Below are 27,123 nucleotides of genomic sequence, written 5' to 3'. Positions count from 1 at the left end.
TCCGCTATAGGGTTGCAAGATGGCAATGGATCAATACTTACAACAATTGTAGTACGATAAATTTGGTAGGTCTGAGAATCAGTTGCATCTACTTTTTATACCCCAAAATTTTTTGTATCACTTTATATAGCAATACAACATTTGCTGGGTTAGCTAGTATTATATATAAATGTAAAAACATTTTATGCAGAAATTATATTCCATGCGATACCACTAAGTGAGTACCCACCTTAAACAAAAACATGTTTAATGTTCGTGGTATTTGAAGGCAACCGAATTTGTCAGTCGGAATCACCTGTCACTGATTGATTGATGGTTCGCTCGTGAACATTCGACGAGCCTGAGATATCAGCATCACAGATCAACATCCACCAATCACCACATGCCATTAGATAGATACCTACATATAAACGAAAGTTTTTATCAGCGTCCCGTCGTAGTCGCCGCAGTTGTACCACAGATTATCTATAATCTATTTATAGAAACTTTGTGCCATCATTCTTTGGTAATTTTACAAATGTATAATAATGGAGTAAAAGCTCCTTATTCGTACCTCCTCCATTCGCGTTTTCACTATTCATTCGCGGATTTAAAAAATGAGACCCAATTCCTATATTAGCGGCTAAAGATTATTCGCGGATCTAATCGGTACATCGGTATATGCATATTAATAAAAAATCCAATAGGTATCCAATACCCTTTGTAAACACGTCGTCAAATGGTCTAATACAAAAATGGCGTGCGTACAAAGTACACATGTCAGTAGTGAAACTTCTTTGGAAAACTATTTTTATATCGCGTTCATATCAATTATCCTAATCTGTTCTCTAAACCAAATGTTTTTTGCAAAATTAGAAATTATCATTCTACTTATTCGCATCCGCGCGCTAAACCTGCACGACACAAAGCTTGTGTGGAAGATGTTCTATGTTTTCGCGGCCGCGCGCTGTACCTGTACGATATAACTCTAGTAGGGAAGTTGTTCTACTTACTAGGTGCCATGTGCTTCATGCTACGTTCGCTCTTTATCACTCGGTCAATCGGTCTTAGTCTCCCCCTCCCTCTTTTTGGATAAATACGTCCCACATTTTCGTGACACTTTATGGCACATATAGATTTAATAAACACATGGATTTAATAAATGATCCTCGAATGATCCTGAGAACCTCGGATTCGATATCCATAATGTTGAAATCATAATTTTGCGCGGCGGCCATCTTGGATTTTAAAAAAACCTGCACGACACAAGGCTAGTAGGGAAGCCCGAGAGTAAGAAATACTCTTCCTCAATCGGGGTCAATCGCTCTTACCCTTGAATAAAAACCTCCTCCTCTTCTTGACCAAAAACGTCTCAAACTTCCGTGACGCTTCCGTTTCCGTTTCATTTGTAAAAAAAAAACCCTCATGCGCCTAAAGAAGTTTCACTTCAAAAAGTAAAATAGACTTCAAAGAGTAAATCAGTTAATGTATGTAGAAGTTCTTTTTAGTATGCTGCAACAAATATGATGAAAACCTTTTCCACAAAAACATCCATTTTATGTATACGTGAGCTATATTGAAAATATTTGAACTAGCTATCTGCAACACAATTATTTAAAAAACAATTACGGTATTTGAAAAATGGAACACTAATGGACTAGAGTCGGTTACATTTTACATTTGTGCGATTGTCATTTGCTTTTAAATTTTGGCATCGTTGGTAAAATTGTGAGGCGGCATTTCCAGGATTCAATTGGCATTTGGTGATAAAGATCCATCTCTGTTTATTCCTGGTTCAGGGAGTTTACACTCGGATGTGATCGTGACCTGTGACGGTTTAAGTGAAGGTCGCTCAACAACTGTTGTTACAAAGTAAGCGGGTCTGAGCGGCAAGATATGATAAGGTATCTGGGGCGGGAGGTAATGGGGTTAATGGCTAACTATCATCATATCATAATATGTGGTATCATAACTCATGTCACACCAGTGGGACGCTCCTTTGCACAAGATGCCGGCTAGATTATGGGTACCACAACCGCGCCTATTTCTGCCGTGCAGCAGTAATGTGTAATCATTACTTTGTTTCGGTCTGAAGGGAAATTACTGGACAAATGAGACTTAACATCTTATGTCTCAAGGTGACAAGCGCAACTGTGGTGCCGCACAGAATTTTTGGATTTCTCAAGAATCCTAAACGGCACTGCATTGTAATGGGCAGGGCGCATCAATTACCATCAACCAAACACCCTGCTGATCTCGTCCCTTATTAGCTTACAAAAAATAAGTTTGAGAGCAATTACCTTTGTGTAGAGATCGCACGAAATTGTGTGAAATACTTTCCCGTAAATACAAATATCTTTGCCGACGTCGAGGTCTTTCCAATGCCAACACTCCCCCAAGTCGTTCTTGGGAATCTTGCCACGCTTCACCATCTTCCCCTGCCATAGTCCCGAATTCTGAAACAATTCATTACCTTGGGTCATTATTTTATAATGTTGTCTGATAATGACATTAACAGTGCGATTACAGCTTCGTTTGTTTCGCGTTATTTATAATTATTCGATTACCATTCATGCAATACTGTTACTGCCTTACACATAAACCTGGTATAAAGTTACTCCTAACATAAATATAAGAATATGCAGATTTTGACTACATCGCTGACAACACTGTCAATACAATGACAATTCCGAAGTTTTCCAAATGTCAAGTAGACTTGCAAATAAGCGCGGGAAACATTATACGTCCGAAAAAGGCAATCGTGAGCAAAATGTCAATTTGTAAACTTTTTGCATAATCTTTGTTTAACTTTGTACTAAGGTTAATTGTAAGGTTACTACGTTATTAATAAACGCAGAGTAATAGTAAAGTTATTCCAAGTTTAAAACTTTTTGTCTTATCTCACCTTTGTCACTACAGAACTTCATGACAGGGAGAAGTAATTTTAAACTTGGATTAACATAACATTGCGTTTATTAATAAGACATTAAACACAGATGTTTAAATTTTACGACCAAAAAGCTATAATATATACTACTATATATATACTGACTGTACAACACTGACATTATTTTTATATTCAACGTTTTGAATTCTGTCTGTATGTCCTTTTATGACTCCAGAACGGCTTGAAATATCTTAATCAAAATTTCTATATAGCATGATCATATTGTGATTGCTTATTGGTTAGGCTTTAAGACGGCTTCGTCCGCATTTAAACTTGTAATCGAATATCTTCGGAAAAATCTTATTATTGCGGGTTTAGATCTACTCTATGTCATTTCCCTAAGGTGGCTTACAACTTAATGAGTGGCTGAATAGGTCAGATGTCAAAGCATGTAATCTTAATATATGTAAATTACGTGACACGTTGTTTTCCGCGATGGACTCCTCAAATAATGAACGGATTTTAATGGGGATTACTTCATGGAGTGCAGTTTAGTCGAACTTGAGAGATAGGATAGTTTTTATTTCGATTTGGGACCCATAATTATTGTTTTTTTTTTTTTTTATATGAGAGGGGGCAAACGGGCAAGAGGCTCACGGGATGGGGAGAGGTGAGGCAACCGCCCATGGACATCCGCAACAACAGGTGTGTCAAGAAATGCGTTGCCGGCCTTTAAGGTGGGAGTATGCTTTTTTCTTGAAGGTCCCTAAGTCGTATCTGTTCGGGAAGACCGCTGCCGGTAGTTGATTCCACAAAGTGGCTGTGCGAGGCAAGAAATTTCGAATAAAGCGCGCGGTTGTGGAATGCCAGACGTCTACGTAATGCGGATGGTACTTTGCACGTAATGTCCGATGGTGGAATTCGGCCGCTGGAATCAACACGAACAGCTCCTCTGAGCACTCCCCGTGATAAATGCGGTAGAAGATGCAGAGAGAACCCACATCTCTACGCAATGCTAGAGAATCAAGCCGATTGGAGATGACTTGATCGTCGATGATTCGAGCCGCTCTTCGTTGTATGCGGCAAATGGAAGAAGCTGGTACTGGGGAGCACCCGCCCAGAGGTGAGAACAGTACTCCATGTGAGGCCGAATTTGCGCCTTATAAAGTTGCAGGCGGTGGCTTTTAGTGAAGTACTGTCTCGCCTTACTGAGTACACCAAGCTTTTTAGAGGCCAGTTTGGCCTTCTCTTCCAAGTGACCACGGAACTGAACGTCGCTCGATATATCGACGCCAAGTATGCCAATACAGGCTGCGGAAGTTAGAGGAGTGATCTCGAATCGAGGGGATACGAGAAAGGGAGACTTTTTAGTGGTGAACGCACAAACTTGTGTCTTCTTGGGGTTGAATTGGACTAAATTTTGTCGGCCCCATTCCGAGACTTTGCAAAGCATAGTCTCGATTTCAGACACAAGTTTGATCCGGTTCTCGTCGACGCTATCCCGGGACATGTTGGCACGGCCGGTGTAGGAAGCATACCCCGTGCTGTCGTCTGCATAGCAATGAATATTGCTGATTTGCAGCATTTCATTGATATGCAGAAGAAACAGCGTAGGGGATAGCACACAGCCTTGCGGGACACCAGAGTTTATGGGTTTTAAGTCGGAGCATGCACCGTTGATAACAACCTTGATGCTCCGATCAGCCAAAAAGCTAGTGACCCATTTGCACAACTTCTCGGGAAGCCCAAAGGATGGCAGTTTCGCTATAAGCGCTTTATGCCACACCCGATCAAAGGCCTTCGCTATATCCAAACTCACCGCCAACGCCTCTCCCTTCGACTCAACCGCTTGCGCCCATTTATGGGTGAGGTACGCAAGAAGATCACCAGCTGAGCCACCCTGACGGAAACCGTACTGGCAGTCGCTGATCAGCTGGTGCCCCTCTAGGTATCCCAAGAGCTGGCGGTTGATGATCGACTCCATTACTTTGGAGAAAATGGAGGTAATGGCAATGGGGCGGTAGTTGGACGGATCTGAGCGTACACCTTTCTTAGGGATCGGGTGCACTAAAGCCGCCTTCCATAATTTCGGGACTACGCCTGATGAGTAGGAGAGCCGGAAAAGACGGGTAAGGACCGACGCCAGTTCAGGAGCACATGTACGCAGCACTATTGGGGGAATGCCATCGGGCCCGCTCGATTTGTGAATGTCCAAGGTTAGAAGCGCCTTAAGCACGGCACCATGCCGGATTTTTACCTCCGGCACATAAGAATCGCACCGTGAAATATGCGGTGGTGGTGCACCTTGGTCATCCAGAGTCGAGTTGGACGCGAAGAGGGAGCCCAGGAGATCAGCTTTCTCTTTCGCGTCATGGGCCAGCGAGTCATCATCCCTGTGCAGTGGCGGAATGGCTGGCTGGCAGAAGTTTCCTTGGACAGCCTTGGCGAGCGACCAGAACGCACGAGTTCCTGAGGGAAGGCGTGCAAGTCTCTCGCCAATTCTGCCAATGTGCTTCGACTTCGCGTCAGCAATAACTCTTTTGAAGGACCTGGAGGCATGATTGAAGTGTTTTTTAAGTTCGCTGGAATTCGCATCCTTAGATACCACCGCATTGACCCAAGCCTGATAGCACTCCTGCTTTCGGCGAGAGGCCATTTTGCAAGAGCGGTCAAACCATGGTTGGGACCTGCCACCGATAGGCACAGAGGAGGATGGAATGAAGAGTTCCATACCTTGCAGTACCACATCAGCAACAGCGTCAGCAGCGGCATCTGGATCTCCCAGCGAAAAACAGATCTGCCTCCACGGGTAGGATGCAAAAAAGCACCGCATCTCGTCCCACTCTGCTGACCTATAGTGCCACACGCGGCGACAGCCTAAGAAGCGGGGCCGTGTTAGGCGCGTGATCGGCACGGTGCTCCGGATCAGGCAGTGGTGCGACGATCCCAGAGGAGGGTCAACGGAAACTAGGTAGCCGTCCGGATCTGAGGTCAACAGAAGGTCCAACAGTGAAGGTGTATGATCTTGCACATCTGGGATTCGCGTTGGCGCAATAACCAGTTGCGTCAGACCATATGCTAAGGCGAAGTCGTGAACAGATCTCCCTGCATGATCGGTGGTACGTGAGCCTAGCTATTTGGCGTGGTGGGCGTTAAACATACAGAAACACGATCTCTGCAGTGGAGATCTGCTCCAACACGGAATCTGTAGCCATTTGGATGTGTTCAAGGAGCCGGTCAGGCTCTGCGTTACCGCTATGGGACCTATACAGGCATGCGTAGATTCGCGGATGGTCATCGCAGTCTACACGCAGCCAGATGATGGATAGGTCCTGTCCTTCAAGAAAACTCAGGCGTCGAGAACAGACATCCTCCCTGACGTTAACGCACACGCCAGCCCGTGGTATAAAGGAGTGTTCCAAATTAAACCCCGGGTAGGAAGGTTACTTCCAATATTTGTTTTGTATGGACATATTTTCTATGAGAGTATTTAGTGACGCACGGTTTGACAGTTCCGCTGTGAAACAATTTCATTATAACAACAGGGAGCATTTTTTACGAAATAATTCTTGATGTTTTGAAATATTACTGGCAAATTCCTTTAAAATAGTTTTTTTTTCTTATCTACAGAACAACGTCTGTCGGGTCAGCTAGTATTATATATTTTGAGTCATGTTTCGCCCTGTTATCATTTGTTCGCTTAAAACAACCACAATCGTTGTGATTTGAAACTCGATGAAACAAAAACACGCGACGATAGAGACACAAACAGGTATGTATATGTGGTCCTCTTTGTGCGATGCTGCGTAACGTCCCTACTATCCTCTACTAATTATTTTTTTTTACTTAATATAATTCAAGAGAATAATACATAAAATAAGCTTCCATTGGAACTATTGTTTTAAGCCTACAAGGCTTCGTCTGGCAAACTTTAAGCCTAAGGATGAATTAGAGTGCTGCGCCGAAAGTTACGTGAATGGATTTTAGGATTTGTGCGAATATCAGAAGAGTGAAGATAGTTAGAAAATTATCTTTTGTTTTTTTTTTATTGTTTTACTTTATCAGTTGTTTTAGACAGAAATCTATATATATAAATGATTTGAGTTTTCTTTATTGTTAATTCCGCCAATATTTGTCTTTAAACAATTCGACACGTGTTTCGCCTCTCTATTTTGGCGAGACAACACGTACTGAGGATGCCTCCAGATTTTGGCGAGACCACACGTCCTGAGGATGAATGATGATTGGCGGAATTAACACTAAAGAAATCTCAAATTATTTATATAATTATGGGTTTCCGCAAAGTAACGCCTACTTCAATAAATTTTCAGAAATCTTTCTTAAATTTATTCTATCTATAACAACTGATATAGATCTATTAATTGAAGATAGATTTCTGTCTAAAACAACTCATAAAATGATAACAAAACAACCTAGGAGTAAGTTTTTACAAAGAAAATATTAAATTAACCTATAAAATGAATATATTAAATAATATAAAATGAAATAACTATACATTCAAAAACAGACCAATAAATATTTAGCTTTTAACTTTACTTTAAACAAAAGATAGCTGTGCCGCGCTACTTATCGCAAACATAAGAAATAAATCTTGGAAAGTGAGAAATTGTGTTGTAGTAGGAATATATGATATAGCTACACCTTACAAGATATAAAGGAGACGGGGATTTCTGGGCCAAAATGTAATAAGTTGAGATAAGGTTTAAAAAAATTGTCATATTTTTCTATTTCAAAATATAGAAAATTATCCTGATTCACAATCTAGAAAACGAGAAATCTTAAAATTAATTTTTCAATATTTTAAATTTCACGATTAAATTTGCTAATTCGGGATATCGATTAATGTGATGAATTAATACAATTCAACCCAAAACCACTTGCACCAGATGATTGATTCAATTAAAGTACCTAAAAAATACATTATAATTAACATATAAAGGTCTTTAGTTAAAAAAATTAAATATCAACTTAATATTACAATGAAATCGATTGAAGAAAATGTCGATTCTGAATCTCGTTCTGTATTTTTAATCTGCGCTGACATTGATAGCCACAGAGTTGTCTAGAATGTCAATTGTCAATCACTCGTTTCGTAGTATCGTTTGTGCGTACCTACGCGATTTGTCATTTGGGTGTTTCCCGTTGTTTTATTGATATTTTCCTTCTTTCCATTTGACTTCTGATATTATACAAACGACTTAGGCTTTCTTTAGTGTTAATTCCGCCAATATTTGTTTTTAAAACAATTCGACACGTGTTTCGCCTCTACACGAGGCATCCTCTGGACGTGTTGTCTCGCCAAATCTGGCACGAGACTGAATGAAATGAGCCGGAAGCCGCTCTTTTATACCCTCGTCCCATGAAATGACGCGCTGTGATTGGTCGGCTGTTGTGACGTATTACCCCCGGAAGAGACACGTAACAAAGGTGATGGGACTAAATTTGTTTGTTCATTCAACAATGTAAACATGTTATTTTTGTGTTTTATTATTTCTAATTGCTCTAACACATTAAAGCGAAATCCTTTTTCACATATATGTAAAATATTAAAATTATTATTGCCTCCGAGTGAGTGACCTGTATCAATTAAATGTTTCGCGAAGTGTGATTTTTCGGGATGATTATTCCTAAATGCGGCAATATGTTCCTTTAATCTAATTTCGAAATTTCGACCTGTTTGACCTATATATACCCCGTTACAAGTGTCACAACTTAGTTTATAAACGCCGGATTTTTCGGAATTATTTAATCGATCTTTGCCATTACATATTCGGCTGACATTGTGATTCGTTCGGAAGGACACATTAATATTGTTTTTCCTAAATATTTTAGCTATTTTATCCGATATTGGACCAATATATGTCAAACTACCCACATATTTTGTATTTGATTGTGGTGGGACGGGATAAAGTTCTGAATTAATTAGATGTTTTTGTTTATTTTTAATTAATTTGTTCACTAACTGTTTTGTATAGCCGTTGGAAACCGCGATTTGGTATATTATATTAAGTTCTTTTGCGAAGCTGTCACGGGACAGTGGGACTGACATTAATCTGTGAACATAGCAGCGGAAGGCCGCTAGTTTATGTTGTACGGGGTGGCTAGATGACGCGGGAATAGCAATATCTGTATATGACGGCTTTCTATAGATTTGGAATTCTAATTTATTATTTACTCTTGTTAATGTTAAATCCAAAAAATTTAAAGATTGGTTTGATTCGAATTCCAATTTAAACTTAATTTTTGGGTGGATCTTATTAATTTTATTAATGAATAGATCGATTTGACGTTCGGTGCCTGTCCAGCAAATTATTATGTCGTCAACGTATCGGTAATAAAACAGTATATGTGGGTCTCTCACCACGTAATTACACTCAAAATTATCCATAAATATTTCAGCCATAATTGGACTTAATGGTGATCCCATTGCTAATCCTTCCTTTTGGCGATAGAATTGATTTTTGAATTTAAAATAATTTTGTTTCATACATAACCTAGTAAGATTGATGATGTCAACCTTTTCAGCGGGATGTATCCTCTGTTTTTCAAAGAGGTCATCAAGGATAATTAAACTTTGTTCATATGGAACATTGGTAAATAGGTAAATAAACTATCTACATCGAGAGACAATAATTTGGCATTTGGTGGAAGGTTGGTATTTTTTACTTTATTTACGGGATAACACTAAAGAAAGCCTAAGTCGTTTGTATAATTATGGATTTCCGCAAAGTAACGCCTGATTCATTTTTTTTTTGAAAACTTCTGATTTTGCCAAGCTTGTACGATCATTATCATACAGCAAAAAAATAATCGCATTTCAAAAATCAGCTGTTTTAATATAGATTGTTGCCCATATATTGCATAACCTCAATTTTTGTAGAATGTATAGGTAGGGTATGAGAGATTGGTTTATACGTTGAATCTCAAATCGAGAATATTGAGACTATATAAAAATAATCGAAGCGTTATTAATTAACGAAAGTTTATTTATTTATTTAGATAGTTACACCAACAACATATCATAAAAATCAATTAAAATTTTAGCAAGTACACAAGGGATAGTACAATATGACATGTCTTTACAGGTGTAAACAATATTTACAATAGTGCGGAAAGAATAACAAAGTTGAACAATTAAACATAATAAATTTAAAGAAATTAAGAGTAAAACAAAAATGATGAAAAAAATTACTTAAATAAATTTCTATTATAAAAATAGAGAGGCATGTTGCAGAACAGGTATCGCCACATGCATAAGAAATAAAATAAAAAAAGTTGCAGTTGAAGAGACTGCCGTTAGAATAATACTTTGAGTTTGACAATAATATACTTTATTGAATTAGGCGTTACTTTACGAGCTACTCGTGCCAGATTTTGGCGAGACAACACGTCCTGAGGATGCCTCGTGTAGAGGCGAAACACGTGTCGAATTAACACTAAAGAAAACTTAAATCATTTGTATAATAATATACTTATCAAACAAAAATACTATTTCAACATTTTAAGATATTACACAATTTCAAGACTAATGTTGCACAACACGTCAGCTGTATAGCTACAGATATACTGCTATAAGCATTTCGGCGACGAGAACTCGCGAGATTTTACCCAATCAAAATATGCCTAACATTAATTATTTACTTATCGCCTGCACCAGTCGGTGACGCGAACCCATAAGACTTTCCCTTACCAAAAAGTGTGCAACGCGGCTACAGATGTTTTCACTTCAAAATCTTGAAAGAAAATCTCCACCTTCAAGTTGGTATTTCATAAAATATCATTACAGAAGTTTCTTTCAACGAAGCTTCTTTTCAAGATAACACCCGCGAGAAGAATTTAATTACAATAGACAATGCCATAAAGCACTGGCAGTCCACATCAATGAGCGATATTGTTAAAATAATGAAACTTGAAATACTCGGCATTGTGTTTCATTCCATTATTATTCCTGTCACTGATACTTCTGGCGTCACAACCGTATCAAAAACCCCACCGCGGATGCTGAAGTTCGTATTACAATTTGATTTATCTGTTCCAATACACGCTTTGTGCTATCTTTGCAAATAATTTTCGTGCTTTAAATATCATCCAATTAACGTACAAATATGATTTACTACTGGGTATAAATTATGTAGCCGTATTAAGCCACAGTCAACTGTTTTTTGATGTTAATTAGTCTCGTCTATATTATTTATCATATACTTAGTATACTAGTGTAAAAGAGGAACCCTGTGTGAAAATGGGATAACTGTCCTTACATAAAAACCTAGGTGTGAGAAGTGACGGAATAGATCAAAACCATGAAACCGTTTGGAAACAATTTAGTGTCCATTAGTCTCCTGTCAAATTGGATTGCGCTTTAACGGATATTAATTAAAAAATATATGTAATGGAATCGAGTTCTGTATTAGAATGTGTTGTTATATAATATAGCAACAATCCAACTAAAGAAACATTTCATAGGTTAAAATAGATTCTTCAATACTACTAATATATATACCGTTTATTTTCGTAGAACATAAGCACTAAAAACTAAATATTAGATTTTATATACCCAGTAAACACCCTATTTTCTTAAGATTACATTAATTCAAAATAAAATGTGTAAAATATTCTATACGTGAATATTAAGCCGTTTATCAAAATTTGTCACAGGGATTGCTTAAAAGCAAAATACTACACACTTCACTAACTCACTAACACATCTGTAAAAATAGCTCACATGAACATTTTAAATTTAGTCTCGCCGTAATGAGGAAAATTTTTGTGTATTACGTTAGTATACTAAGTTTATGATATTTATACGTATGTAAGGGAACCCTTAAACGTGATTTTAACCCAGTTCAAGACTTCTGATCTATTTGAAAATTTGGACACATACCAAAGGTCAAAGTCTGTACAATCTATACTCTATATACACAGAGATTTCCACCTATATATTGACTCATCACGATATCTTTGGAGCCATAAGGCGTAGAGACTTGCTGTCTTACTCATAATGACTTAGCGGAGATTTAAAACATAGCTTATATACGCTTGTTAAAAAATGGTATTCATAATCGCATATTAGAGCTAAAACGCTCATTTTCTCTTCGATAAAGCTGACGTGACTTATATCGTGACTTGTATCTACTCGTATGACCCTTCTAACTATTTTAAGCACTCGAACGAAAAAAAAAACATGGACGACATCGATCAGCTGTTCGTTAAATAATGTGTTAAATAGCTTCCCGCTCAAAGTTGTTGGAACGTTCGATAGGCTTAAAACACGTTTTAACTAATATATCTTTATACCTTCGAAAAGCGTTTTATTATGAATAAGGCAGTTGAAATTTGGCAGGAATATTCCTTTTGCCGAGTAGTGGTCAGCCATAGAAGGATTCTACGAAATTCAGAACAACGTCTGTCGGGTCAGCTAATAATATTATAAATGTGAATGTTAGTTTGTTTGTTACACTTTCACGCCTAAAACTGAACCGATTTTGTTGAAATCTTGTGCATAGATAGACAAGAGCTTGGGAATGGACATAGGCTACCTTTTATCGCGAATAAAAGGCTTGGCGAGGTTGAAATAGGGGCGGAAGTTTGTATGAAAGTTCGTCAATATCGAAGATAACACCGTGAGACTTTGTATTTAGGCACTTGATAAGAAATAAACAAATATTTGTTCTAGCATTTTTAAAATTTAGACATGTATAGGGATGACATTTCTATAGTTAGTACTTTATAAAATAGTATTAACATCAGCAGTTAGTATGTTTATTATTTGCAAAGTGAGTAGGTATATTAAAAAATGCTGCCCTATGTAATTATTGCACGCGGACAAAGTTGCGAGTAAATGCTAGTATTTTCCTAATATTGGAGAGGCTCAACAGGATATCGACACACACGTAAGAACAAATAGAGTCTTTTAATATTTGTGTTTAAAATTAATAAAATAAATAAAAGTTCTGATTGCAAACAGGTTATTACAATTTGACATTGTGTCGCTAGAACACGCAAAATTAGACGCGATTTATTCGTTCGAAATGTATTTAATTTAAATGTGTGATACTCTGAGTGCTAATTTAATAAAATACCGCAGCAAAATAAGCAAAAACGTACCAAGTTCGAACCTATAAGGAAACAAGAGTAGATATTTGAGCGTGTGATTTATTACAACAATCGCTCCTTGGGGAATGTTATTTTTCAGAATAGGTCGGAACACCATTATGTGATTGGGTTGGACCTTTACGTCTTAACGACCCTTTATTTTCTTAATTGCGTATTTTGTATCACGAGTGTACAGCCAAAAAGTAGTTAGCTTCATCTCGGTGCCTATAAGTGCGTTTAAACATGTAATTATTAAGAAAGTATTTGTAAGTTCTCTTGAATTTATTTAGTTGGTTGACGGATATAATAACCATCACCTTTCTATCATCTACATTGTTATTACATAATGTTGATCTATGGAGATACTTAAACTATATTTAACACATATTTAATTTGAACTAAGCCTCATGGACGATGTGAGATTCGAACCCGCGTTTCAAAGATTATAATGATCAACGCTTTAACCGTCCAAATAAATAAATCTAAATGTCCGAATGATCACACTACGAGTAATTTCACGTTTGGTTACGAGTAAAAAATTTAAGGTATACATTCAACTAGTGATGTGCATAAATTCAAATTCAAATATTTTTATTCAAAATAGGATGTGACACCACTTATTGAAAGTCAAAAACTACCACCCATTCCAAACTGAATGCTTCAGACCTGAGAAAAATGGGTGCAACAAACTCAGCGGGTTTTTTTTTTCATCGAATAAATATGTTTACAAAGTAATATTGTACAATTAAACTTATTGTTTAGTAGCCTGAGGGCGGTCACTCCATTCCCAATCTGTGGTATCATTAAGAAAGTCATTTATGTTATAGTAACCTTTACCACACAAACGTTTTTTAACAATTCTTTTGAATAACGTAATACTTTTGTTTTGAACATTTTCTGGGATCTTGTTGTAAAAGCATATACATCGCCCCACAAAAGACTAACTCGACTTAGCCTAGTAGTAGGCATCATAAGTTTATGTCTGTTCCTGGTGTTAACATTATGGTTATGACAGTTTCTGGCAAATTCACTTATGTGCCTATGTACATACATTACATTATCAAGAATATATTGAGAAAACATTGTACCATACTAAGTCTTATGGTATGGATGGTATTGTGGTAGATATGATAATTAAAGTTATTGCGATTAAATCTATATTCATCGGCAAATCGGCTAAAGTTCTTTCGATTGTAACAATATACCACAACAACATACTTATTTTCTCAAGAAACCATTCGAGTTCATACAAAGAATGCTTTCCGTCAGTAATTGGCAATTATATATTTTGTTAGAAATGTTTTCAAATGAAATAAAATGCGGTTTATTTTGTTGGAACTGATTTTTGTTAGTTACAAACTTTTTTATGTTGTACAAGGCAATTGATTTTCTTTGTTGACCTGCATAAAAGGCTTTTATTTTTCTTAAAATTCATTCCTTCAGAACTCTTTTTGATGTAATTTCTAATACCTAACCTAGCTGGTGCTAAGTTACTTGTTTATTTGTTGATTTTATTGTTCTCTAAGTCTTGTTATAAAATCACGCTTGGGGGCGATTTGTAAGAGTTTACTCGCTGTAATTCCTAGACGAGCAAACTATATTAATTGTTATACAATCTTTTTCCAAAGTTATTTTCACATAATATATCTGACGAGGAAAGAAACCTCTGTATTATTTCTAAAAGGTTTGACGTCACTACTGTTGACGTCACAATTAGTATTATAGGTAATATAATTTTTCCTAAGCTTTGTAGTTTGTGCGAGAGACAGTTCCAAAGTGGTAAAATGTGTTTCCCAGGGGAGGCCCCTGTCACTTCTAAAATAAGAGAATGATAAAATTAAAAAAGATATGATGTACATTACCATGCAAACTTCCACCGAAAATGGTGGTTAAAACGAGAACTAGTAAGTAGTTTTTTTAATATGTCATAAAACTTGTTATAAATAACTTATTTGAAAAAATATACACTATTATTGAAACATCGATCAAAGTTGCAACGAACAACAAGAACTTTTATATTCTGTTACTTGCTGCTTCTTGCGAATCCGAGTCGCGCTTGGCCGCTTTTTTTTACAAGATTATAGCCGTCATCTGTCAATCTGTCAATGACTGCCCGTTTCATTAAAATCGAGTGAATCGCTTTTTTCTAAGAGTTTCGCTAGGCTTCTTGTGTCATTCTTAGACCTACGTGATTTTATATTTTTTGATTTTTTTTAACAATTAAAAAACAGTAAGCGCTCCGTTTCCTCTGGTATTGCAAGACAGGATAGGTTTGAATAGCACCGCTGTACTCCTAGTTCATATAAAAATACAAGTAGTAGGTACGAATGGCGAGCGATGCACCGTGGACTACTCTTTGACAGTCCTATTTTGTAAACCAGTAGTGTGCTATGCAGACGACAGTACTGAAGATACCGTATACACTGCCCATGCAGGTCTCTCTCAGGAAATCGTCGACCTGTGCCGGAAAAAACAACTTGTGTCTTCTACCGAGTCCTCTCTTGATAATGTCGATATGGAAAAAAAGAACCTCATTCAATTTATTCCCCAGAAGACTCAAGTTTCCGCGGTTACCACTAAAAAATCATATTTTTCGTATCACCCCTCTTCGACAACACTTCCCTTATAGCTTCGCCTAGTATCGGAATCTAGAGCGATTGCCAATGCTGCGGTCATCTCGAGGGCAAAGTCAAATTGGCTTCGAAGAAGCTGGGTGTCATAAAAAAAGCCCGGCAATACTTCAAGCCGGCCCACATTCTAGCGCTCTACAAAGCGCAGGTCTGGTCACATATGGAGTATTGCTGTCATCTCTGGTCTTGCACGGCTAGATCACTTGGCGTTGCGTAGAGACGGCCCTTCATTGTGTCTTCTACAGCATTTATCTGAGCCGTGTTCTGAAGAGCTGTTCGACGTGATTCCTGCCGCCGAATTCCCTCTTAGCACGACACGCTACTAATTAGGTTATCATCCCCACCATCCTCCAGGATGTATGGCGTTCCTCCACTGTGCGGGTTTCAAGGAACTTCTTGCCTCGTACAACCAAGCAGTGTTACCCAGAACGATACGACATGGGTACCTTCAAAAATGTGCATAAAGTTTTCTCAAGAGATACGCTCCTGTGAATCCTCTTGCAACAGAGAATGTGGGCGGTGATCATTTAACATCAGGTCACGCTCGCTTTATTCTTCCATAAAAAAACCTAATCGCAGTATTGTCATTCTAAGTGTAAGTCTTCAATCAAATAGTAATATCAAAAATCAGTCCAAAAAATCTAAAAACCTATACGCAGAATTCCATTGGTATTGGTAATAAAAAAGCCAAAACTCATTACCAAAAATGATCCACGTTTTCGTCAAAGTGAGGAATTGCCGAATGAAACTTTTTATGCAGACAATTTCTCAGGTGATTGATCGATCTACACGAGGCAAGAACCGACACTTGGTAGTCGCTACTTTCCTGACAAATGTGCCTTTGACTTTATCGTTCGCTCTGATATATGGCTCATGAAGACACCTGACGGGGGAATCTAACGTCAGCCCTCACAGAAAAGTTGATCATTATCTGATGGAAAAACTTGTACAAGCACAAAAGTTCTAGTGGTGAAGTAACAATCTTATTTATACGGGTGTGATATTGTATATTATTATTTTATACTCCAATAGCATTGCTATAAAGTTTATTTCAATTGGTATATTAAAAAGAAGCTGCCATGATATTGGCGCGCCTATGGTGTAATTCTTAAACCCTATTAGGATACTTTTTGGCAAGTTTTTGAAGTAACAACATGTTTAGCTGCTATGGGCACTTTTGTAGGGAAGGGGAAAATATTATGGGTTCGGGTTCACCGACACGCTCTTCTTGACCGGTAAATAAATAATTATATAAATAAATAAATATATATATAGTTAGACATTTTTGGAAGGGTGAAATCTCTTGAGTTCGCGTCACTCAAATGCTTATAGCAGTATATATGTAGCTATACACCTGACGTGCAATATTAGTACACTCATGTGGGAACACTGATGGCAAACGAACCCGCGGACGGGTAAACCAGAGTAAAAGGCGTACCATCGCCTAACTATTGCTCCGTTGTAAGAAATGCACGTCATGAGAGGTATCTCAGCACCAGCATCCTCAGCCCATGATGACCAGGATTCTCATGAGGGAACGGCCGCATAGAGATATTATTGTTCACGTCGTTGTCTGTGTTGGTATTCTTACGAGAACATATTATATAACATATATTATTTTCTATTATATGATAGCATTTTCTTTTGATATATCAACGTGAGGCTGCGTCAATCGTAGATTCTTAAAGGGGCCTTCCACTGGTAAATTAGCAATAAATTTACAATTTCTGGCACGTGGAGACTTCTATACTAGCCTGCAATACGTTTTATGAGTATCAATCAGTCAATCGTCTATTTTTATGTATTCGCCACGGGAGCCAAAACTACAACCGTCCCAACTGCGCGCGAGCGAACGACAGACGCTCCTTTGATGAGGTCTCAAAAACCGACAGCGAGCGGATCGCCCCGTGCCACGTTCAAGTGCGGCAATCCTCGCCCTGCGGCACGTTCGAGCGCGGCAATCCTCGCTCCGGGGCACGTTCAAGCGACCCCGTCTACGTTCGATAGTTTGCCGCGCGTACTTTGGACGCACCCTTAGATAACTTCTTACCTTAACTTTCGGCTCGGACACAGTCATCGTATCATCTTCCAGGAAGTAGACTATGTTGACGACGCGGATCCTGTAGTGCTCATCCGGGTTCTCGTACACCGGTTGCTTGAAGAACGCTGTGAAGTTGAGGCACCGCTTGTCGTAATGGACCCAGTGCGGGATAACAGCCGGTGGCGCCGCCTGTTTCACTCTTCCGTACGTCAGTGACGGGTCAAAACTGAAATACATGAGCAAGAAATAAGTTAGCGATTCTATAGACATAGATATATTTATCTCATATCACACAAGCAAATATAAATTTATCAAATTAAAGTTAAACAAGGAATTTTAGCGTATAAATTTACAAAGTCTCATTAACATCTAAACTTAAAACGTAACAATATCGCTTAAAGTAAAGTAGTATTTATAAAAATATATAATAGGTAGAATCAAGAATGATGCGAAAATGGAAACCGCTCAGCGTATGCTGTAGGAAGTGGTACAGCGCTGGTTTTCATCGTAGCTCATTACGGGACAGCTCGCGCTGTGGTTCAGAAACATTTGAGTATTTTCAGATACAGGATAACTCATACTTAAAACTGAAAACCTACACAAATAGTAGAAATGAGACGAAATCGAGGGCCTCAACTCATTCGAGTAGAATTGCACTTTTCTCCGAGTGATAGGTACCCAACCAGGAAATCTATATAGGCTTATAAATTTTGAAAGCAGGTTTCCAATTTTATGCTATTCTATAAGTGTGGTATTAATGCTTGCGTAATACTGCTAGTGTCGTTTATTAGATGCGACTTAGTATATATAAGAACTGAATAAATGGGTAAAAAGGTGCATTAAACATTGAATAAAATTCACTAAGTGTTGTAAAATAATAGAACATTATCGCAAAGGCCGGGAAGTAGGCAATTGCAGGTCGAGTATTAGTTTGAAGGCCGTGCCGTAGGCAAGGACTTCACTAAATACGACACAGGCAATTGTCATTTCACAAAAGAATGCAGGGAAATAAAACGCACTTTTTATATATAAATTAAAAGTAGTTAAATTCCCATAATTTTTCAAGTTTGTGCCGTTTTTAACATGAACTGTATATTTCAGCATGGAATAAATTGCCCATAATGTTTTTGGCTTTTTTTATATTTTTTAAGTAGGTATGTAAATTACAAGTTAAGGCGAATTTTCAGTTTTTTTTTTGTCATCTGTGCCGACAGGGAAACGCAAGAATGACAAAAGAGATCCGATCAAAGAGTATTTAATAACCACAGCACGCCGTTTCGTACAACATAGCAGGAGCATTGTAAATTGAAATGTTGCAAATTCAAAAATCGCTCCTGCAATGGATTTCGTTTTCTTTGTCCGAAAATACGATACTTCGCGTGTTCTTTCTTCGAAAATAATGACAATATTTCCATATATGTTTGAGAAAAAAATATGTAAAACGAAATTTATACTAGCCTAGTATAGCAACCGAATTCCTATTACTTAGTATTAGCTCTTTCGATGTACCAGGACACTACGAAAGTTTTGCGAAAAAAAAATTGGTATGAAGCCCTGGCTAATTGTAATTATTGACAAATGTGCAATCATTTAAGAGTAAAATTAACATTGTTTGACTGTCAAATAACCCTCCATGGTTTTTGAGAGCTAAATTGAATTACCGTGTCCCATTGTAAAATGGATCTGCGTCGTAAACATTTTTGGGCGATGATTTGGTATGATTTCAAATGTGGCCAAGCCATACGAGTCATTTGATGGAATTCAAATGGCGTTTATGGATGAAGGCTCTGCTAAAGCAACCATCTACCGTTAGCATTACGAATTTAAGCGCGGTCGTCTATCGTTGGGGGATGAACAAAGAAACGGTCGTCGTGTTACAGTGATCCGCCTTAAAATTTAACTCTCATCATATTATACAAATGATTTAAGTTTTCTTTAAGGGTTAATTCCGCCAATATTTGTTTTTAAAAAACAATTCGACACATGTTTCGCCTCTACACGAGGCATCCTGAGGACGTGTTGTCTCGCCAAAATCTGGCACGAGAGTCGACTGAGACGAGAGGAGTCGAATTGTGTGTGTGTCGAATTGATTTTTATAAATAAATATTGGCGGAATTAACACTAAAGAAAACTTAAATCATTTGTATAATTATGGATTTCCGTAAAGTAACGCCTAATTCAATAAATTTTCTCATCATATTTTCATAACGCGCCTAAAGAAGTATATCTTCAAAAATTGATTTCATTTAAATGTCAAAATACCAACGGTTAATATTGAAACGATTTTCGCAATTCTCTGCAAATTGCCTACCTTAATAGCATTTGCTGAAACAAGTTAATTTAATAATCGCACTACCGTTCACATAAGCTTGAACCACTTTTAATACAGTTAATTATGGAACATATTGCGAGCTTGCCACGCAACAATGCCAGTGAGTTATGGGGCTTTAATTACCTCCTACCGGCTCTCATTTGTACGCGCCAACATCGTCTGTTCTAGATTTTACTATCGCAGCAAACATCACGTACATACACTACGTAACTCTTTTCCAATTAATTTCTATCAACTTTACTTATCATAGAACCATGAGTAATGGCATGCAAATTCGCCCGATTTATTTAGATTTCGTTAACGTTGCATTCTAACAATTTGATCGAATTTTTTCCCTCAATCTTTTCAATGTATTCTGGGGTTAGCTAGGTAGTGTACTGGTATTGGGTTCTTCTGTGAGGGAGTTTTCAGAGTTGGTACAGAGTCTTGGAATTGTGCCCGTTACACACCAATGGACTCTCGTGTCTTTATATGCTTCAAAAAAATAATAATGTTAACTGTGTTGCATTTCAATATATTCTTAATATCATTAAGTAAGCAAATTAGGGAGTTTGCTAGAAACTGTAATAATAATTTCCCCGAATTCCACCTTCACACGACACGCCACAAGTTAGGATAAGATCATCCCCGCCATCTGGTTGCATGGCGGTCTTCCACAGTGCGGTTTTCAAGGAGCTTTCTTCCACGTACAACAAACCTGTGGAATGAGCTTTCTTGTGCGGTGTTTCCGGTACTATACGACATGCGTTCCTTCAAAAAAAGCACGTCCACCTTCCTTAAAAGCCGGCAACGCTCCTGTGATTCCTCTGGTCTTGAAAGAGAATGTGGGCGGCGGTGATCACTTAACACCAGGTGACCCGTTTGTCCTCCTTTTAGATAGAAAAAATACAATTCGACATACTTAACTGAATCCTCGGGCAGGGCAAAAGCGTTGCTGTCCACATCAGTATCAGTTCCACCTGGTCCTCGAATCAAGGTATCAGGGAACCTATGGCCCTGATAATAGCGTAGCGAGCTTCGCATGTGATGCTGGGTCTTTGTTGGGTCTGGGAACGTCAGCCCCGGTAGCTTTGGCAGGCCCCACGCCATTATAAACTGTAGAAAACATTAGTCATAAGAATTTGAAACTCAAACTACACCAGTGGTAGGCTCATTTGCACAAGATGTCGGCTATATTATAAACCACACCAGTGCTCATTTCTACCGTGAAGGAGTAATGTGTAAGCATTACTTTGTTTCGGTCTGAAGGGCGCCGTAGCTAGTGAAATTACTGGACAAATGAGACTTCACATCTTGTCTCAAGGTGACGAGCGCAGTTGTAGTGCCGCTCAGAACTTTTGGGAATTTTCAAGAATCCTAAACGGCATTGCATTGTAATGGGCAGAGCGTATCAATTACCATCAGCTGAACGTACTGCTCGTCATGTCCCTTATTTTCATAAAAAAAACACAAAGAATAGCTAAATGAGTGGAGGTCCTATGGCACAGGATGATAGTAACATTTGTATCAGCGGCCGGCGCCTCAATTAGTGCTTGTTCACACTAACTCGCGGTGCGGCGGCGGGTGCGGTCATGAAATATGAATTTCACAGCATAATATGCATTTACGTATGTGCAGAACGCAGGTGCGGTGAAAGTAGTCGGCCAGCCGATGCGTGTAGCGCGCTCGCTATCATAACAAACCTGTGATGTTGTATGTATGTGTACACGCGATTTGCAAATATTTTTGTAGCTTAGCATAAGTTAAAGCTTGATAATTCTATTTTCATTCACAAAAATATTTTTCAGCTTGATATCACAGATTCAGAGAAAAACAAATTTAAATGTGTGTGAATGTTAGGTTAGGTAACTTTACCACCTATGATGGTTACCTAGATACCTACAGAGTTGTTCTGAACCATTAATCAATGCGTAAGACTTAACATCTAGGTACCAAAATCCCGAGCTGTCCAGCTATTGCGGTTTATGAACAGCTGACAGCTGACAGACAGACGAGCAACCGAGTATTAGTAATAGGCCATTCGGGTAGGGAACCCTAAAAATGTCTCCTAATAATTAGATAGCTAATTAGAAACAGTATACATTCACGTCGCGACAACTTGGAATTTGTAGGTAGTGGTATTCTTAAGTTAAAATTTTATAACAAAAACCCCCTTTATTTTCAAACCTATAAAAAAATCAAAAGCGAATAATAAAATAATAATAATGTAAGACCATTAGTTGAAAGAAGTGTTGTGGCAAAACAAATGGGCCCAGAGGGCCCAGATAATTTTATGTTATCTACAATCCACATTGTGTGATTAAAAATCAAAATAGCGTGAAAGTATTAAGATTAACTTTACCTTTGTGCCTTCAAAAACTATACTGATTCAATAAATTATAAAAATTTCCTCAAAATTCCTGTTCATTAACTGGAAATCAATGCCGGATTGACAATGTCGTTGTCTTGAGAACAGCTGTTGAAAACTAAACAATCACGTTGCTTGGATACAGAAACTTTGGTAACGGCAAAGATGATTTGAAGTAGGTACAAACTAAAATACAACACATTGTTAATTCGGTACAAAAAGTGACATCTAACGGCACATCTAGTAATTATAAATTTGAATGTGCTTTTTGCCTATTTACTTACGGCAATTCCCAATATTCAGTCTATCTTAAGAGATATATATATATCTAAAGAGATAAAAATCGTAACTATCGTTGAATTTTCTGTCCCAATAAACTTATCGACGGTAGCTCACCGTTATCCGTACACGCTGTCTGTCAATGGGACGACGTATAGCGATAGAAGTTTGTATGTTATGTATTGTAATTCACGCGTCCCAATATAAGGCGATAAGAATGACTTATAGGGTGTATTGGGACAGCTTCAAATTATTGACAGCTAATTACTGACAGTAGAAGGTAGTAATTTGTCTCTATCTGTAGATATTATATTGGGAACGGCCGTAAGAAAAAAGCGATTCACTCGATTGTATGAAACGTACAGTCATTGATAGATTGACAGATGACGGCTATAATCTTGTAAAAAAACGGAGATAGCCGAAATCCACTTCGTTTTAAGCAACTTCTCTCTCGTACTTAGCCGGATTATACTACGCCGCCTTACTATTGTAATTACCATTTCAAAATTATGTCAAATCACTGCAAGTTTCATACTAAACTAATTTTCAATTTTCACTCAGGCAGTCCCGCCTCTTATTCAGTAGTATTTACATCCTCTTTGACTGAATGGATTCATTTCAATAATTAACAAGAGATTGGGACAAGATATAGGCTTATATAGTATGCGCTAGATGCAGGTATAGTATGTTTTCTGCTTTGTACCGTCCACGTTGATGACGTCACGGGCAGAAGTCATTAACATTAAACATTTTTTACGAAAAAGGAGGACAAACGAGCCTACGGGTCACCTGGGGTTAAGTGATCACCGCCGCTCACATTCTCCTGCAACACCAGAGGAATCACAGAAGCGTTTTACGCGCTTTTTTGAAGGTACCCTTGTCGTATCGTCCCGGAAACACCACACAAGGAAGCTCATTGCACAGCTTTGTAAAACGTGGAAGAAAGCTCCTTGAAAACCGCACTGTAGAAGACCGCCACACATCCATATGGTGGGGATGATATCCTAAATTTTGGCGTGTCTTACGAATGTGGAATTCGGCGGCAGGAATCAGGTTAAACAGCTCTTCGGAACACTCCCCGTGATAAATGCGGTAGAAGATACACAATGAAGCGACGTCTTTACGCAACGCCAAGTGATCCAGCCGGTCACACATTTATACTTAGCGCGATAAACTAGTACCTAAAATACCGTAAATGCGTACAACATGAGACTCGAAGGTAAACTGAGACTAAACTTCCATGGCATATATTATTACATCTAGTATCATTATTATTTTGGCAACACTGACAGTTCAGTTTCAAATTTGTTGTGTGAGGTTCCATACTTGCTGTCGTGAAGGATTTTTTACCAGGTAAGTAGTATTTTTCGAGAAATAGACATTAATTTGTGTGTGAAATATATTGTTGTACTACAAATACCTCAGAACTCTGATAATTGACTAATAAGTACTGTGATTTAAATCGATGAATCAATCCCATCTTGTGAAGCATGTTCCCAAAGACAAAAAAAACTCCATGTTTTAGACTATTTGTTAAATGTTGCCAGAATAAATTTAAAATTTCCTCAAACTTTTATTTTATTTTTATGATGGAAAATTGAGACCATGTCTCAAATTAGGTGCTTATGAGTCAAATTAGGTGCATATGTCTCAAATTTTATTCAAATCGTTAGTGGTTCAATTTCAAGTAATTATGATAATTATTGATGATACATTATTTTTTTTTGTTTCAGTAATTATGTCTTCCCTACCCCTACCGAAATTATAGTGAGGACACTTTGAAAGCTGCTATGGCAGCAGTTGACACTGGCATAACTTTGAGGGAAGCGGAAGAAAAATTTAAAATACCTCGAGCAACTTTAAATAGAAAACACCGAAGGCTACAATTAAACAAAGTCGGCCGTCCTAAAGTTTTCAGTGAAGCTCTGGAGGAAGTCTTTGTGCAATCAATCATTACAGCTGCTGCTTGGGGATATCCACTATCAGGTTTAGACCTATCTTTACTCGTGAAATCACATCTAGATAGGCTAGGTCTAAATGAGACACGTTTCAAAGGTAACTTACCGGGACGATATTGTCTGGAAGGTTTTCTACGGCGCCATAAAAGCACTTTATCTGTAAGGCTCTCCGAAAATATTAAACGCCAAAGAGCTGGAGTTACGCAGGAGACATTAAAATCATACTTCCAAGAATTAAAAACCACCTTGGAGGATGTAGATCCGGCCGCAATAGTAAATTTTGACGAGACTAATATGTCTGATGACCCGGGACGCCAGAAAGTCTTGGTACGTCGAGGTATCAAGCATGCTCATAAAATCATTGACTCATCAAAATCAAGTACCTCCGTAATGTTTGCTGGGACAGCGCCAGGTGTTCTGCTTCCACCGTACGTCGTTTATAAAGCGGAACATTTATATAATACGTGGAGGGAAGGAGGACCTCCAAATACAGTTTACACCCGATCTCGGAGTGGATGGTTTGACACTACAATATTTGAGGATTGGTTTTTGAAGGTCGTTATTCCTTATGTTGAATCGTTTAATGGCAGAGGACCCGTGGTTGTAATTGGTGATAATCTGAGCAGTCATTTTTCATTAGATGTGATACAAAAGTGTACTGACTATAATATTAAATTTGTTTGTTTACCGGCAAATAGTACGGGGTTGTGCCAACCCCTCGATGTAGCAGTGTTTCGACCATTAAAAATAAAATGGAGGTCTGTTCTGCTGTCTTGGAAGGAAAAAAATAGAGGAGTAATGCCGAAGCATGTTTTTCCGAGGCTTTTGAAGCAAACTCTGGATAATATAGAAAATATGGGAAAAAATTTTAAGTCCGGATTTGAAGCAGCTGGGATATATCCAATTAATGAAAAAAGAGTCTTAGATAGATTGCCTACACAGGAAGATCTAGAAATCCATAATAATGCATCTCAGCAATGGTTAGAAACGTTTAAAATGTATCTCGAAGATATGCGAACAAAAGAATGCAGCACAGCCCCGAAGAAAAAAAAGGAAGCAGTTATTCCAGGTAAAGGTGTAACAGTGGAGGACTTATCCGAATCATTAAAGACTAAGACGAAACGTAATAAAACGAAAAAACAAAAAAAAAAGATCGTCGATGATGAAAGCACTTCCTGCAATGATTTAGAAGAATGGAGGGAAGCAGTTTTGAATACTGCAAACTCATCATCCGATGACAATAATGAGTTCGACACAGTGTTTTTTGATGATGTTCATGACATGTTTCCTGATGATGATGAAAGATCGGCGTCACCACGTATAACTAACATCCCACATAATGAGAACCAAGAAAATGAAGATCCACTCAATGTAGACCAATCGGTCTATACTGACGAACAATTTAAAGTTTCTGTACCTAGTGATGGCGGTGCTGGTTGCTCTAAAGATATCGATACAGAAATTGTAAATAATTCGGAGATTTCACCAGATTCTTTTGTTGTTGTAGAATTACTCTACAATGAGAATACGAAAAAACAAACTGAAAAGAAGTTTATTGCTCAAGTTACGAACATGGTTAGCGACGGAAAAGTGACCTGTCGCTTCATGAGATGTTTTTCAGCTACAAAGGGTATTTACATATTTCCAGCAATGGATGAGATGATGACAATTGACACTTCTCGAATAATAAATACAATTAAGCCCACTCAAGTGAAAAGGGGAAGATACATTTTTAATATTAATATTTAATTATAAGACTAATAAAATTATGTAAAATAATATTTTTTGTGCGAACTTCAAAGCGTAGGTATGCCTAGGTATAGCCTATGTATCGCAATAAAACGTTCATAATAGCTTAGACTCCAATTTTGATCTCAATGTTTAATCTCAATGTTTAAATTTTCTTATAAGTTGCAAATGTTATTAATTTACTGAGCGTTAAAGGCTAATTTGAGACATGTGGGCAAATTGAGATCTCAATTACCTTCGGTGTCAAAATCGAGATTTATGTTGATTTATTTTTTGACGATTTATGAAGAAGTTTGTTTTTTGTTTTTGATTTTATATAATTTTTATTTGATTTTTGAAGAACTAGTAAAAGATCTGGTAAGATTTGCAGATAATATTTTGTTTTATTTAATACCTCTAGTTATAACTAATTTATTATTGTTTTAACTTGCGCAAATTCAATATTTTGTTATTTTTTAACGTCTCAATTAACAAACATTGAAATTCTACATGGGAAACCATGACTTTTATAAGGTGTATGTTTAGCGTATGTTGCAGGTAAATTGAGACAAGACGAAATAAATATATATAAAAAAAACTACATTGATTGGCTCAATATTGCAATATGCTCCTATTACCTTAGATAGAGACTCATGTTCTAGTAAAATTTCAAACCATAATTATTAAGAATTACACCTTATACTGTGAATTGAAATTTAAACCTGTCTCATGTTGTATGCATTTACGGTACATTATATTTTCCAGTAAGAATCGTACTTTCCGTGATTTATGTAAAATATTCATACGAGGCTGTTCTATTATTATTTGC

General features: G+C 37.6%; 1 protein-coding gene across 1 annotated transcript in view; it reads right to left on the bottom strand.

Moving 5' to 3' along the window:
• The window catches only part of LOC126971157 (EF-hand domain-containing protein 1-like), a 70,011-nt gene extending 47,581 nt beyond the window's left edge, over positions 1–22,430 (bottom strand). Inside the window, exons 1-4 of the mRNA XM_050817310.1 lie at positions 22,324–22,430; positions 20,884–21,077; positions 17,660–17,876; positions 2,280–2,435 (exon numbers count right to left, since the gene is read on the bottom strand). Coding sequence (XP_050673267.1) covers positions 2,280–2,435; positions 17,660–17,876; positions 20,884–21,071 — 561 coding nt within the window. The 5' untranslated portion in view covers positions 21,072–21,077; positions 22,324–22,430. The remainder of the gene's footprint in view (positions 1–2,279; positions 2,436–17,659; positions 17,877–20,883; positions 21,078–22,323) is intronic.
• Positions 22,431–27,123: the final 4,693 nt, after the last annotated feature.

The sequence above is a fragment of the Leptidea sinapis genome, chromosome 23 (assembly GCF_905404315.1).
Source record: "Leptidea sinapis chromosome 23, ilLepSina1.1, whole genome shotgun sequence".
NCBI lineage: Eukaryota > Metazoa > Arthropoda > Insecta > Lepidoptera > Pieridae > Leptidea > Leptidea sinapis.
The sequence above is the reverse complement of the archived record's forward strand: the minus strand, read 5'-3'. Positions and strand labels throughout refer to the sequence as shown.